Below are 16705 nucleotides of genomic sequence, written 5' to 3' on the forward strand. Positions count from 1 at the left end.
CTTAAAAAATTGATCATTGTTGATATTGACTTTATTTTTTCTTCTTCACATCAAAAGGTAAACTTAATTGAAGACAACTTTCCATGTTAAATGTGTTTCTCTCTCTTCATCTTCAATAAGTTATATTTAATCTTCTAGATGGAACAGTTTAATTTTTTATTTTTTTATAAGTAGACGGATGACTAATTTTCTTATGCAATTATTACTCTATTTGCGCATCAAGTAGACACTTGAAAATTACTCATCTTAGACCATCTTTAATGTTTATGTTTTTATTATTATTATTATTATTGGATTTGAGTAAAGATTTAGGTTAAAAATTATATTTGATATCAAACATTTCAACGCTAAATTCTTAATTTTCATCAAATATCGATTGACTGAGAGGACAACCGGGAGGATGTCCGGATTTTCGTCTAGGTTAGTGTAAATTTTCTTCAAATTTTTTCCAATTCGGTCGTCCACCCGATTGTTCGGCCTACCTGGTTGATTGGCCGATCATCCATCTAGTCGTCCATCAACCGTCACCTGCGAGATTTGATGAATAGTTAAACACTCCCTTAATTTGATGAAAAAAAAAACTCCCTTCATTTGATACCAATTTAATGAAACGGTAATTTTTATCAAATTTAAATTTGATAATAAAAGATTTAAATTTGGATTGGAGATCATTTTATTGACCGATCATATAATAATTTTATGATAATAATCTATTAAATCTATAACAACATATGTACCTCATGTAGACACTATAATGATTAAAAATAAATTTGTTCTTATGCCTTTCTATTGTTGTTGTTAAGAGTTAATTTTTGATATTACGAATTTGAGTCATAAAAATATCTTCATAGAAAATGGGAGTAAGACTATGTACATGTATTTTCAAATTCCATTATACCAGAAACTTTACTAAGGATCTTTTTTTTCTCTTTTTTTTTTTTTTTTTTGTTCACAAAAGAGACCTTTTATTGCCTTCCCCAGATCTCTGATTATTTATGCATTAACATACCCAACTTGTCAAAAAAAATAAAAATAAAAATTAATAAACGTGATAATTTCCAATAAAGAAAGAACATGAGCCTCCCACCATGTCTGATCCAAGAACACTTGCTTGGGAAAATCTAGAGAAGGGAGGAGGGTAAATTATGAATGAGTTGATTTGTCATTTCTTGATGTGGAAATTTCATAACATTCACCCCAATTAACCAAATGTAAATGAGAGAGCAGTAAAATGTCTATGGAATTGATTTGTCATTCTTAAAATGGAAAGTTTCAAAAAATTAAAATGTGAGTGATCCCATAAAAACTATTTAGAAAGATAAAATTTATATACAATAATGCGGTTGAGTCATGGGCTTTAAAAAAAAAAAAAAAAAAAAAGTGACATTATGTAGTTGTTATAATGAATGATTCTATTAAATTTTTTTTGAAGAATAAACTTTCTTTTAGAAATAAGTACGAATATACAAATATAATTTATATACAGAATGATATTTCATTTTCAATCAAAACACTAACTGTTATATTTATAATTTATAAAAAATGTCATTAATCATTATTCTGAATGAGAGTTTTGTATTATCAATAATTTTCCTTTAAAAATTAATAGAAAGGCAACATGCATGTGCTCCTATGCCACATTGTAGAACTCCAACCTCATTTATGGCCATTCAATAATGAATCCTATGTTCACTAGCCAGATAGATAATTATAACATATATACATAAACTAATGGCCATGAATGAATGCCCCATCAACATGCACATGGCCTTGTTCCCTCCCTCACTAGGGTTCATGGATTTTACTAAAAACAATGATAAATATACAATGATTTAACGAATAAACAAAAAGAATACATGATATCAAGAATCTGATAGAGGAAAAAAATTAAATAAGTAGCATTAAAATTGAAGGAATAAAAAAACACACACACAACAACTTTGACAGCAATGACAACAACAAACAACATCAACAAAAAGAAGATTATTAAGCAAGACATTAACAATAAACTAAGCAGACAATACGTCTACAAGTTTATTGCTAGCTTCTTGTCCATTACAAATGTTCCAGATCTTTGATATATATATCTATATACTATCTAATTAAAATACAGACACATCCAAACAAGACCTTGCTCAATCGATCTGTCTCGTGCAAGTGTTTTGTTTCATTCTTCACACGAATGACAGACTGAAAGAGCAGGCAATTGTGGTACTGCTCAGATCCTGCTCTTGCATTTCTCCATGGCTCTTGGTGCTGAAAATTGGAAGGAAAAAAAAATTATTTACATAATTATAATTAAAATTTTTGTACTTGACCCTAGACAATATTTTGACATGGTTCATGACCTTTATGGCTAGAATAATACAAAAAAATGCTATATACTCAGTAAAATGTCAAGTGGCAAAATTTGAATGTGTGATGTAGATTAGGATAAATTTGATTCATACTTTTCAAATTATGAAAAACATTCTGAATTATTTTTTTGCTTGATATGTAGTATTACTGAGAATAATAATTAAAGATTGCAAAAAATATATAAATTATAACGGACAATTGCACAATTGAAGGCACTAACCAAGTCCAATTGCTTCTGATCCTTTCATTATGCGCAGGCGCTTGCATGAATCGACAAACATCCTGTATGAAGTTAATAATACACGAATCAACAATTTTTATAATTTTTCTAGATAAATTTACCGATATAAATTCTAGATCCGTAACTTTATTACTTTTCTTTGGCTGAAATAATTCTATTTTGAATTTTTTTTTTTTGGGGGGGGGGGGGCGGCAGGGGCGGGGAACATGAAAAGGACTAATGTAGACCATTGCCATTAGGATTATGCAAAATCGTCCAATCCGCTAAAATCGCACCAATCTGTATTAATCTATCCGCTAACTACAGATTAAACTTTAAAATTTATAATCAGCTTTTTAAACCACTCTATTCCGTTATAGTTAATACATATATATTTTTTTAACCCTTAATGAAATATCAAAGTAAAAATGAGTGTGAGAAAGATATAAGATGTGAAATTTGTTATAAATTAGTAGCTATTTATATAAAAAATATTATGTAAAATTAGTTTGTGTTATATATATGAAAAATATTATGTAAATTAATGTTATATATTATACAAATACTTGATAATTGTTTAAGAATATTTTTCAATCAATTAACAAATTGAAACCGCCTTAAATCATCTAAACTACAATTTGATTATTTGCCAATCTATCAAACCGTGTGTTTGATTTATAATTTTATTCTTAAATTATCACAACCACACTGTGCACACATGTAGCCATTGTATCTTATGGCAACCATAAAACTTTGCCTTTCTGCTACAAGTACGAAAGTTAGTATTAATGCAAACACTGTACACAAAGATGTTTTTTTTTCTGATTTATCAGGGAAAAAATCTGACATTCATGGCTCGTGTTTGGTTTTGTACTTGGTACTTTCAATTTCCTATTTTCCCGATCATGGTTACTTTCTATATTAATATGGTTTTTTTGTTTTGTTTTTGTTTCTTGGGTTGACATTTTAGAACTTTAAAGGAACGAAAAGAAATACTTACTCCCATGGGACATCTCCCACGAGCATCCAGTCTCCATCCTTATCTTCATAGGTTGGAACATACTCAGAACTGTTCAACAAATCCATCAACTTACTCTCATTCATAAAGTCTATCATTCCTTGGGTCCCATAGTTACCTTCATTATTAAAAAAACTATAATTATAATTGGAATTAGTACTTCTGAATATTGCAATAAACACAAGCTAGCCACAGCATCACACTATATAATCATTTTCAAGATCTACTTTTTGTAAATTCAACAATTTTTTTTTTTTTTTTTTTGAAACAGGGAAGAACATTTTATTGAAGATAACCAGGTAATACAATTACAAGAGTTACCTCCATCTTTGTTCTGTTTTTTTTTTTTTTTTTTTTTTCTGCTGGTTGGTGTCTCTCCAACTGTGAGTGGTGTTATTAAGACCTACTTTTTGTAATTCAACAATGTTATGCACTTAGAAAAATATTTAAAATATATTAAAATTTTAAAATGTATAGATTAAATTCATTTTATGTGTGATTTATTTAAATCTACCCCGCAGTTACAAGATGTGAATATTTTTTTGGGATTTTTTTTTTTTTTTCCTGCTGGTTGGTGTCTCTCCAACTGTGAGTGGTGTTAAGATCTACTTTTTGTAATTCAACAATGTTATGCACTTAGAAAAATATTTAAAATATATTAAAAATTTTAAATGTATAGATTAAATTCATTTTATGTGTGATTTATTTAAATCTACCCCGCAGTTACAAGATGTGAATATTTTTTTGGGTTTTTTTTTTTTTTTTTTTTTGTATATAGAAATTTGTGTAGTAATTGTTCTTCTAATATCATATTGAAGAAAACAGAAGGCTGTTCTAGTTTCATGTTGACTCAAAATGATATTATTTTCATGGTACATAATGAAAAAGTATCATAGAAATGGCTTTAGATCTGTAAATGGAAAACAAAAACACATGGTCGTTTGTACTTTTGTAGTTATTGTTGTTGACAATTTGAGAAAGATATACTATACCCATGGTGAAGGAACTGAACATCTTGGCCAAGGCATCAGAGAGTTGTTGGTAGCTCTTGTACATCTTCAGGTCCACCTTACGAAGGTAAGGAGCCCCATCCATACACACCTTCACAAACGCCACACCGCCGCTGCTGCTAGCCTTCTCAGCCTCCTCGGTGGTAGTCTTCTGAGTCATTATGTTCTTTCGGTATGACCTAACTGGTGGCCAACCCACAACCTGTGCCCTAAAACCCACCAAAAAGGAAAAGGAAAAGGAAAAAAAAGTTAGTAGTCACTTCCATTCTTTGCATCTATCCATAGTAGTACCCCTAAAACATTTTGGGAATGAAGAAGAGAGAAATTGTATCACATAATAATAAGACTTGAACTCAAATATTGTGTTACAGGTATGCACACAGGCACACGAATCGATCTTGCATTTGTCAAATTTTCTTTAAGCCAATTAACCATAGTGATAATATGAAAGTTATTGTGAAACAGACATCAAGATTCATCGGATATAAGAAGAAGCAAAAGGGTATTAATACATGTGATTTATATTTTATGTATAGGGGATATATTTACATAAATCTGATATGTGGGATCATAAAATAAAGCAAAAAAGAAAGGCTTACTTGGCAGGTGGCTTTGCAGGGTCTTTCTTCTCATTGGATGGGGTGTTCATCTTCTCCTTCAGATCCACAGCTGATTCATTGCGTTGGAGGTTGAGTTTCAGATCAACAGTCTCAGAAAACCCTCTCTTTCCGGTGATCTTCACCGTCTCACCACCACCACCACCACCACCTGGCAAACCAAGGCAGAGCTCAGTCTCTTTCAGATTCAGGCTATAACAGCAATTTCGCTCTTCACCAAGCAAGTTGGACATTTTCCGGCCAACTTCCATTGAAACCCCAACCTTGGATTGGAATGGTTGTTGATAGCTTGCCTTCCTTCTTCTTCTTCTGTCCTCTAATTCTGAGTTAACAACTATAGAGAGCGAGAGAGAGAGAGAGAGAGAACAATAAAGTAACAGAGGGAGCAATGTGTATGGCATCATGTGCATATATACCACCAATGGCAGCAATTGTGTCCTATCTGGTTCCAAGGAATAGCATGCTGACACGTGGAAGAACGTTGTATCTTGATCTTCTTGGATCAAGGGATTTGCCAATAATTGTAATTTAGTGATTGATCATCACTTACTAAAGGGACAACATACCCAAAAAAGTGTAAACAGTATGAAAAATATGAAAATTGTTAATTAACTAACAACAATTTACTAATTTTCTTATAAAACTGATATGATAAGATTTTGATCTTCTCTATCTTATAAATAGAATGGAAATTTTTATTTTATTTCATAAGACTGTAAACTGTCATTAAAAGAAAAAAAAAAAAAACATATATGATTGTTGAGGCGGTCTCATTTTAATTTCATTACCACTCCAAATCATAACCAACATTATTTTGATTCAGACTAATGCCATATAAATTAACAAAGTTTGCAAATTTTTGTTTAACTGATGTGTTATGGAATCAAGAAACTTTAGAATTTGAAAACAATCCATTTCAATAATGTGACAGTAAAAATATTTTTAAAATTTATGAATTTGTATAATATTTTTATTTACATTAAGACATATGATACAACTTTAAGAGTAGTGTGTTTATGTATCACACAAATTGTTTTGAATCAGGAGGGTAATTAATTAAGAACAAAAATGGAGATGAAATGATTAAAGGAACCAAATGGCATTGTGGTCCAAAAAGAATAACAATCAATCGGCCCGCCATGGTGGTTAAGCTTTCCTTTGATCCCTCTATTGAACAATAAATATAGAATTGCCCCACCATTTTGCTTCTTCTTCTTCTTCTTCTTCTTTTTTTTGTTTTCTTTTTTGTTTTTTTTTTCCCTTTTTTGTACTGCATTTTCGTGTAATCTATTCAATTGTTTTCACAACTAATTAGCAATGGCTAGCCACGGTTGTGAGACGGTGAAAGGGTCTGAATGGACCTATCATCTAGATGTAAAATAAATATTAAATATAACGGTGATATTGTCTACCAATGAGAAGTCACAAATGAGAACAGATGAAAATCAGTTAGTCCTTAAATGAGAAACAAGATTGGTTTAATCCCATCTCATTTGGACAAATTTTCACTAGTTTTAGAGACCATTGCTTACATGGTATTCCGAACCAATTGATGAGACATTCCAACTAATCTTAATGTATGTTGGGGTTTCTCATTGGATAAGAGTTCTTAATAGTTTTCCTTTATTTGGAATTGTTGAACAATCTTTACTGTAATTAAATTAATTAATTTTATTTGGGTACTAAGCGACAAACAGAATATAAAAGAAAAATAGGAAAGGAGAGAAAAAGTTTGATTACAAAAATAAAACTAGAAATAGAATTAAATAAATAAAAACAGATTTTATTTTGTTACAAAAATAAAATTAAAATCTGATTTAAATAAATAATAAAACATAAAATAAATAAATAACTTACTTGATTAATATCTTGAATATTATTCTGATTAAGTCCAGTGTTCGACACTGTCTCCTTAAGACAGATTTGTCCTCTCCACGGTGCTTTCAGAATATGGACGTCTATCTCCCAGGATGAAATGATCAACTACAAATAAATGCAGCACTACAATTTATTTGTTCAACGAACACACTAAGTGTTTATACTCTTTCTCACAAAATTAAATGCAGCAAAATGAAGAATAAATTTGTAGAGGAGAAGTACGAAATTTCTGAATGTAAAACATCAAATGAGGATTGCTTATTTATAGATGTAGTGGTGGCTATTAATTTTGAATTAAACAGGTGCTAACCTATTTTGAACAGGTATGAAACCTGTTTGGTTTTGAATTAAACAGATTTAAATCTGTTGGGTTTAAAATTGAAACGGATAAAAACGGAAGGGACCTATTTGGGTGTAGAGAAAAACCGGAACAGATTAATTCCGGAATTAATTTTAATTTTGGATTTTATTTTACTAAAAAATAAAATTATATTCAAATGTTTTTAACCCAAAAAGATAGGTATTGAGCCAACAAGCCCAACCCAACCACACCCCACGCACTCGCGTCCAAGCCCAGCCTACCCGACTAGACGCGAGTGCGTGGGGTGTGGTGATTTTTGGGTCCAATAGGTCAAGCCCATTTTGCCCATAACCTCATTCTCTACAAAACTTGGGTATCCCTTGAGGCACACCCTAAGTTCTAATCCCATACCTTATAAACCCATTCAAAACTTCCCACCAAATCAATGTGGGACAAGCCATTTTCCAACCTTATGGAATTTCCACCAAAACTCAATTTCCATGGAGTTCACTTTGGCTTCAATTTCCCATTCACTCGATAATGGTTTTGAGCAACCAAATATACCACGTGAATCACAACGCGATATAGAACGCGTTACCACTTTGACCTGCCAAATTTGACGCTCTGGCCCCACTTAAATAATAGACCAAAGTTAGGAAAAAATTCTGATTTTACCTAGAATTTTCCAACCATTTCCAACAGGGATTTCCTATTGGTCGGGATGTAAATTTGGCCCGGTCCATGTCAGGTCTCGCGGGCTCTTGCCAAATTCAGGCCAGGCCACGAGGCATAGGCCTAGGCCCAGTGGATATTTGGGCCTTGGGCAAGCCGGTGGGCCTGGGCTTGGGATCGGGTTTGGGCAGGCTTGAACAAATTTTTTTGATTTTTTGATTTTTTTTTTACCAAAATTTTATTATTTTCCACTAAAAGACACTAAGTCTCGGCGCGAGCTGGGCCTTGAGTAAGCCTTAAGTAGGCCGATAGACCACGCTTTAAAATGATGGCCCAAGCCTTGGCCCAGGGTCTCGGCCTGGGTTTGGGCCTAGGCCACGGGCAGGCTTCGAGCCGTCTACGGGTCGCGGGCTATTTTTACACTCCTAGGTAATACAACTTATGATGATTTTTGGGTAAATTATGCAAATGGTCTTTGTAATTTACATGATGTGTAAATTTGGTTCTTATTGTTTTAATTTACTCGATTTTGCCCATTTATTTAACGACTTATGTCGTATTGGTCCAATAAATAACAGCTGTTAAGTTTGGTGGACGAAAACTCAAACAATGTGTCAATTTGGTCCCTGTTATTTACACAATGTGTCAATTTGCTCCTTATCAAAATCAAGCAAATTAAAACAATAGGAACCAAATTAACACACCGTGTAAAATATAATGGCCAAATTGACACATCGTTTGAGCACATGATGACTTTTCATCTACCAAACCTAACAGCCGTTATTTATTAGTCTAATATGACACAATTCGTTAAATTAGGAGGACAAAATTGAGTAAATTAAAACAATAAGGTCAAATTAATACATCGTGTAAACTATATACATCATTTGCATAATTTACTCATGATTTTTCTATTGCATTCAATATTTGTTCTTATACATGCAGGTCTTCCTTTCGGGTGACTCTATTTACACACCTCAATTACTCTTAGTTCACACCATTATTCATAACTTTTTTATTACAATTTTATCTTTCAATTAAATATCCAAATTGCCCTCGTCTCTATTCCATCTCCTTCATCCATAACACCCTAACCTAACTTATTGACAACCACTGCAGGCTGCCGCCACTGCAGCCCCTTGTCTCTGGTCGCCATCGCCATCAACCCTCGCCATCATAACTACCACCAACCTTTTTCCCTAGGCCTATTGCTCCTTTCCCAGCTCCATCGTCCACCCCTCTGCCGTTGTACGCCCTTATCTTACCATCGTAAACAACCCCGCTCCCCCTTTTTCCATCGTGAACAACTCTATCACCTACCTCTGCCATCGCGATCCATCTCTCTTACCTTTTCGTCGCGACTCAGCCCTCTTGCATCCTGGTTCCTCCACCACAGGGAGAGAGAGAGCGCCCTAGGGTTTCTAGATCTAGACAATGAATTGAAGATAGAAGATAGGCCAAATAGGGGTGACAGAGGGGGAAGGGTGGAGGTCAACGGCTGATGGCTGGCGATGGGTAAAGGTTTGGATTTGGGTTAGGGTTAGAGTTAATTGGATAAGAAGAGGGTAATTTGGTATTATTTAAAAATTAGTGGTGTGTATTGAGATAAAATTAAAAGTTTTAATTTATGTATAGTATGAACTGAGCAAGTGGTGTGTAAAAGAATTTGTGTTGTGTAAATAGAGGTACCCCTTCCTTCCCACTTTGGAATTTGTATTTTTATTCTAATGGATCAAAAAAATACTAAGAATATATTTATGTGATGATTAAAAAAAAACTGGAAGGTGGGTGGGTTTGGTGTTGTTTTCGATTTTTGTTGTATTGTCATAAAATGAGCTAAAAACCCAGGAACTTGTTTAGCGAATTGTTTTTAAATATTCTTTTTAGAAAAAAAATCATGAAAACACTTTTTTTTAGTAAATAGTGGTAAATTATTTTCATACAAAAATAAAAATGATATGTATGAAGAGCAATCGTTTTTTTTTTATTATTTATTACTTTACAATTATGAAGTGCAAGCTAGACTTGGTTAGTATTAATAATTTAAGTGTACCAACAAAATATTAATCATTAAAAATTTTAGAAAAGTAACATTGAAATCTTACTCCAAAGAAGTGGACTAATGTGCCATTGACATGGAACACATGGGGAAAAAAAAATACAGTTCTTTAACTTTTTCGACACTGAAAATCAAAATCTTGAAAGAAATCATGATCATTCTTTTATGAACACTTTCTTTTGGTCAAAAAATATTATAAAAACAAGTTTAAAATTAATAAAAAAAATCAGAGTAATCAGTAAATCAATCAATTTCGGTTTAAATTGTTTGTTTGACATCAATTTTATTAGCTTCGGTTTTTAATGAAAATGGTTGAACTATTCAAATTGATCAATTTTAAGGCCTCAATTACAGTTTCCACCATAACTAAATTGTAATATATTTATTTATTATTTTTTAATAATTTTAAAAGTGTGAAAGCAACATTTGCTCTAAAATCAGATTAATCTGATAGTTGAACACTCGTAATAAAAATTACATCAAATTCAACATTTAACTATTAAAAAAATTAACCCAATCATAAAAATAGAAAAAAAATCTAACAAATACAAGAACGTCTTCAAATAATTACAACTATAAAATCGGAAATTTTTTAATCAATTTAGTTTTCAAAATAATATAAGAGAGGGAAAACAAATCCAACTCACAATTTTATAAGATAAATTGTTAATTGTATTTATCCCCGTTTCTTTTCTTCTTTATTTCAAAATTTTCACTTATTTATGTCTAAAATTTATCAATTAAAAAAACTTATTTTAGAACTCATTACATAAATTAAAAAACAAATGCTGTGAATGCATGGTTTCACATGCAGCTCCCCTTTCTATCCTTTCTCTCTATTCACCCTCAATTAATGGCTGGGTCGGTTAGGTGTTGGAGGGGACATATCACTACAGGTGTGACCTTCCCATTTTTACTATTTAATTTTTGTATGTTTCAATTAAAATTGTATAATGTAGTTTATTAATTATTTAAGATAAGATTCTTCTACGAAGCTCCCAATTATGATCATGTACACATGAACCAATCATTCCTCCATTTGTACCTATTGTTTTACATGTATCTTTGTCATCCCATGCCATTGTTGCAAAAAATATTAATGAATGAAAAGTTAAAAAAAAGAAAGATATTCAGCGATAAAAATTTAAAAATATCAGTAATAAATGTATTTTTAGGAACAAAATATTTTTTATGTCAAAATGTATACTTTTTTAGGTAAAAATTTTGATTCTAAAATTTTAAAATTTATTATTGAATGTCTAATTTTGTTAAAAATATGACGATAAGACTTTTGGATTTGCCAATTTCTTAGATTTTCTAGTCAATTTGCTTTCTGCATTGAAGACAGGGCAACATGGGCATCTTGACCTAAACTACAACAAAACATTGTGTGCCATGCAATGCAATCCCATACTAAAAAGAAGAAAATTTATTTTTAAAAAATTTGCCAACAAAGGAATTAATTGATTTGAATTAGAGCATTAATGCAAAACTAAGAAAATTGCATCATCATTAAATAAATAAATAAATAGATAACGGGGCGAACATCACTATTGTTTTAGCAATAAAAAAAGGTGCTCTATTTGCACTTTCTTTTTTACCAAAGACATTGTATTTTGTCCTTATTATATAATTTTTGCACAAATGATCAAATTTCCCCTTTTATGAAATGAAAAAATAGAATTGTAAAAGTTTGGAAGAAAGGCATTTACTTGGGCTATAATTTTTTGTTTTTTTTGTTTTTTGAGTACAAGATAAGATATTAGCACGTTAATAGTAAGATTATTTATACAGACTAATACCATTTCATAAACTTAAACAAACCTCACACTAACTTGATATTACTTAGGTTATAGTCCAAGTCAGAAAATTTAGATAATTGACAAAAGTATAAAGAGCTTTATAGTAATTTTATCTAATAAATAAATAAATATATACATATATGTATTTAGGGGGCTAGAATAATACCCATCTAAAAAGTATGTACAAAATATGCAAACCAAAGAGGGTGAACAACAATGACCAGTAGCATTTATCCATATCACTCACTTTAGGTCATGGTGGTGACTTAGAGACAGGTCACATCCCTAAGAGAAGGAAACAACTCTAACCCTAGCTGTGCCTTTGCCCAGTCCACATCCCCCCCTAACCCCATTCTGTGTAAAGGGGTGATTCATGGAATCCAACCTCTCATCCTAGGTAAACTTGTTATTCATGAAATCATTACCTAATATATATCCCCCTATTATTCTCTTAATACTATAGAAGATATGTTCAATACCATTCCACCCTATAAATAGAGGTGAATCATTGTAAATAAATTTTAAAAAATAATAGATCAATAAAAACAGATGTAGAGCTTTAAAATTAAGTAATTAAATTATTCAAGTTCATCTTTTAATCAACTGATTAAAAGTTTATTTGGAATCAATTACTTTATATGAATTTTTTATTCAATATATAATTTGAAAGAATTATATTTTTTATTATACATACTTTTATACATAATGTAAAATTTAAAAGGGTGAATTACACTAATAGTCTCTATAGTTTGGGACTTGTGTCACTTTGGTTCTTGACTTTTCAATTGTGACACATTTAATCCTAAATTTTGAATCTTATTTCAAATAATGACAATTGAAGATATCATTAGATTTTTCAAGGGTAAAATCATCAATTTGATAACATATAAACTAATTTGACAAAAATAAATGTCAAACAAATATTTTTGAATTTTTAAAAATTATTTTTATCCACTAAAAATAAAATTATGTAAAATTGATAAATCTTTTAGACATTTATTTTTTTTTACCAAATTAATTTTTATTATGTGTTTGAATGATGATCATGTAAAATTAATTTTTAAAAATTAATCATGTAATTTTTATTAAGTTTTATCAATTTTACATAATTTTATCATTGGTGGATAAAAATAATTTTTTTTAAATTAAAAATATTTATTTGACATTTATTTTTATTAAATTAGTTTATATTTTATTAAATTGACGATTTTGCTCTTGAAATTAAACAATGGTATATTCAATTGTCCTTATTTAAAATAAGATTCAAAATTCATGATCAAATATGTCTCATTTAAAAAGTCAGAGATCAAAGTGACACGAATCCCAAACTATAAGGACTGTTAGTATAATATGCCCAATTTAAAACTAGGACAACATGGCTATCATCGGAAACCTTCCAAGCCACATTTTCCAATGAGACTTATCTGAAGGCATCCCAAAAGATCAAAAAAACATGCTCTTTTCAACCTTATAGACTCGTTGAAGTCATGATCATTCAAAAATACAAGAATCCATTTTTGTTGTTTTGCAAGTCCAAACACCTCTTTTTTCTTGAAATGTGACTCCCACTATAGACACTTTTGGGGGATTCATTTCATTTTACAATAATTTTAGTTTGAGAGGATTTGAAGTGGTCCTGTCATTAGTGACATATGTAAGAAAAAATAAATAAAAATATAGTAGTGGTCCATTGGTTTAAATGCTTCATTTTGTTTAAAAAAAGAAAAAAAAAAACCTTTTTCGATAGTGCCAAGGGCAAGCGGTTCTTGTAACATGGTATTTGTCCATTTTATCCAAACTTTGTTAAAGTGGCTAAAATTCTATCTCTAAAATGTCTATAGCTATGGAATTTGATTTTATATTTAAATAAAATCTTGCGATTAAAAGTATATAAGACAAAAAAATTTGAAGACAGAAGATTAAGTCTCATCCAAAGATATATTTTGGAGTTCAATTCTTTGTTACTACCCAAAGCAAATGATTGAGAAATAAGACAAAAATAACAAAAATACACGGTTAAATAGGATTTTTCTATCTTTTAGATTAGGTGCAGTCATGATCATATAAAAATACAAGAATTCATTTTTATTTTTATTTTTTTCATTTTGCAAGTCCAAAACACCTCTTTATCTAGAAAAAGAAAGTGACTCCCACTGCAGATTACTTTTGGTGGTATTCTTTTTCATTTTACAATGATTTTGAGAGTATTTGAAAAGTGGTATACATGACCATGGTGCCCAAATGTTTCATGTTGTAAATTACAAAAAAATAAAAATAAAAAAACTCTTGCAATAGTGCTATGGGCAAGCAACTATTGTGTCATTGTATTTATTCATTTTATTTTATTTTTTATTTTAGCAAAATGTTGTATACTATATAGTATTGACACATTTTATTCTAACAAAACGTGAAAATATTTCAATTCCTTACACTTAGCCACATAATTTTATATTTATATGAAATTATGTAGTGTGGGTGGACCTTTTGAGGATAGATGATCCCATCCTTTACTAAAGGCAATTATTAGTAGTTTTGCATGCTAAAACAAATGGTTGAGAAACAAGACAAAAATAATCTTTTTTGAAATTGAGTGTAGTTCAAGTGATCGTATTTCTAGGTTTGTAGAGGAAGATTTAAAGTTCAATCTTTCAAAAACAATATCAATCGTCTAATAATGTGATCTATTTATTTTGTATGTCTTTGTGTAGGGGTGTACATGATTCGAATTGGTTCAATTCTGAGAAAATCTAAGAATTAAACCGATTTTAACAGTTCTGTGATTTTGAGAATCAAACCAAGCCGTTACACTTGTAAAATTGGATCAGAACCAAACCGAAATAACAGTTCAGTTACGGTTTGGTTCACGATTTCAAAATTTTCTATTTATCATAATAAATTATTAATATTAGCAAAATAATTACTCAAACTGATTATATTTAACTCATGATAAAAATTAATAATATTAAAGCATTTCTCAACATTACATATTTATATCATCTTAATATCATTAAAATTATAAAAAACCAATCAATAAAATTAAAACTTGATATGATAATATTAAATATTATATTATATATATATATATATATCTTATTAAATAACACTTATGCATAGTTCAAGGACTACTGTTGTTTATTAAATATTTTATATATATATATATATATATCTATATATCTTTTAAAATTTGGTTCGGTTCGATTCAGTTCGGTTTGAACTGTGATTTTTTTTATAAAATCCATTAACCGAACTGTTTTTACGGTTCTCAATATTTCTTGAACCGAAACCGAACCGGTTCTAAATAGAACCGAACTAAACCGTACGATTCGGTCTGGTTCGGTCTGAATTATCAGTTTGAACGGATTTTTGAATAGTCCTACCTTTGTGTGTAATTTATCAATAAAAAAAATTAAATTATTTTGAATATTATAAAGACTATCGTGTTATATTTATCTTTAAAAAATATATACTTATACCGAAATCCACATAACAATTTTGTAACTAGTATGATGGGTAAATTTACAAAAGTTCAAATGCTTAATTAAAAAAACAGACAACTTGGATCTAGTTAGGGCTAAATTACCAATTTTTTTTATATTTATAAATTGACACTAATTTTGTGGAGGAGACATGTTACATCAATGAATAGATTAGTATCATCTAATTTTTATAATTAATTAATAGGATTATTAGTTTAATAAGTGGGTGCCACAAAAGCAATATATGCGGAATCTTCACCCACAATAATATTATTCGAGATGTTGGTTGAAGTTGGGACAATGGATCCCATGGTGGGGGCTGACTATGGCACTCATTGCTTTCGAATGTCTCTCTCTCTCTCTCTCTCTCTCTCTATATATATATATATATAATTTTTAAAATATATATATTTTGAAAAAAAAAAGCTTATATATATAAATTTATTTTGAAAGGATAGTTAAAAATTATTTTTTAATTTTTAATCTATTTTAAATTATATCATCTTTCACAATTTTTATATATTTTTTTTAAAAAAAATTAAAAAAACAACTTTTAATTATCTACTCAAAACAATCTATCGTCTCACACCTGGCTGCCTAATATGGCTTCGCTCTCTTTCGTTTAATCTACGCGGTTTCACATTGATCTATGGGTCCGGTTAATCACCGTTCATGGGTCTGTGTTAAAAATCAAATTATGTTTCAAATTTTAATATATATTTTTATTTAAAAAAAATTTGCACATACAAACATTTACAGGTGGTGGTTAGTATTATTTGTAATATATTACGATCGGTATGTTTTGACAAAATACTTTTTATATTTTTTTACATATTTTTGAAAAGTCGAATATTTTTTTGAATTAAAGTCCTTCCAATGGCCACCACACTATTAAGCCTCGGTTGAAACAAATTATTTTAGTAATTTTTTAATTTTTTATAAAAAGATGTATAGAAAAGTAGAGAGAGTGATGTAACAACTTATAATAACTTTTTGACTAAAATATATAATTGCCGAACGAGACCTTAGTGTCACTCCCATCCCTTACACCACCACCACCACCACCACCACCACTACTAATAGAACACTAATGCAACCAAACATAAATATTGGAACAATTATAAAAAGAAATTTTAAAACTCCACTCTTATAACAAATTAAGTTCTGAATTTTTAATTTTGTCAATTTAAATCATAATTTTTAAATTTATTTTTAATGTAAATCATTCGTCTCGTCTATTTTCCTTAAGTAAAATCAATGAAAAAGAAAATTTTATTTATTAAACTCAATGTAG

At 30.0% G+C, this 16705-nt stretch overlaps 1 protein-coding gene across 1 annotated transcript; it reads right to left on the bottom strand.

The window, feature by feature from the left end:
- Positions 1–1874: 1874 nt before the first annotated feature.
- LOC114321959 (auxin-responsive protein IAA14) lies at positions 1875–5679 on the bottom strand. The gene is made up of 5 exons (XM_028269217.2): positions 5206–5679; positions 4589–4815; positions 3579–3714; positions 2579–2640; positions 1875–2256 (listed from the first exon to the last, which is right to left on the bottom strand). The coding sequence occupies exons 1-5, from the start codon at positions 5631–5633 to the stop codon at positions 2219–2221; spliced, it is 891 nt and encodes a 296-aa protein (XP_028125018.2). The 5' UTR covers positions 5634–5679; the 3' UTR covers positions 1875–2218.
- Between the last annotated feature and the right edge of the window lie 11026 nt (positions 5680–16705).

The sequence above is a fragment of the Camellia sinensis genome, chromosome 6, assembly GCF_055761805.1.
Source record: "Camellia sinensis isolate YWXY chromosome 6, ASM5576180v1, whole genome shotgun sequence".
Classification (NCBI taxonomy): Eukaryota; Viridiplantae; Streptophyta; class Magnoliopsida; order Ericales; family Theaceae; genus Camellia; species Camellia sinensis.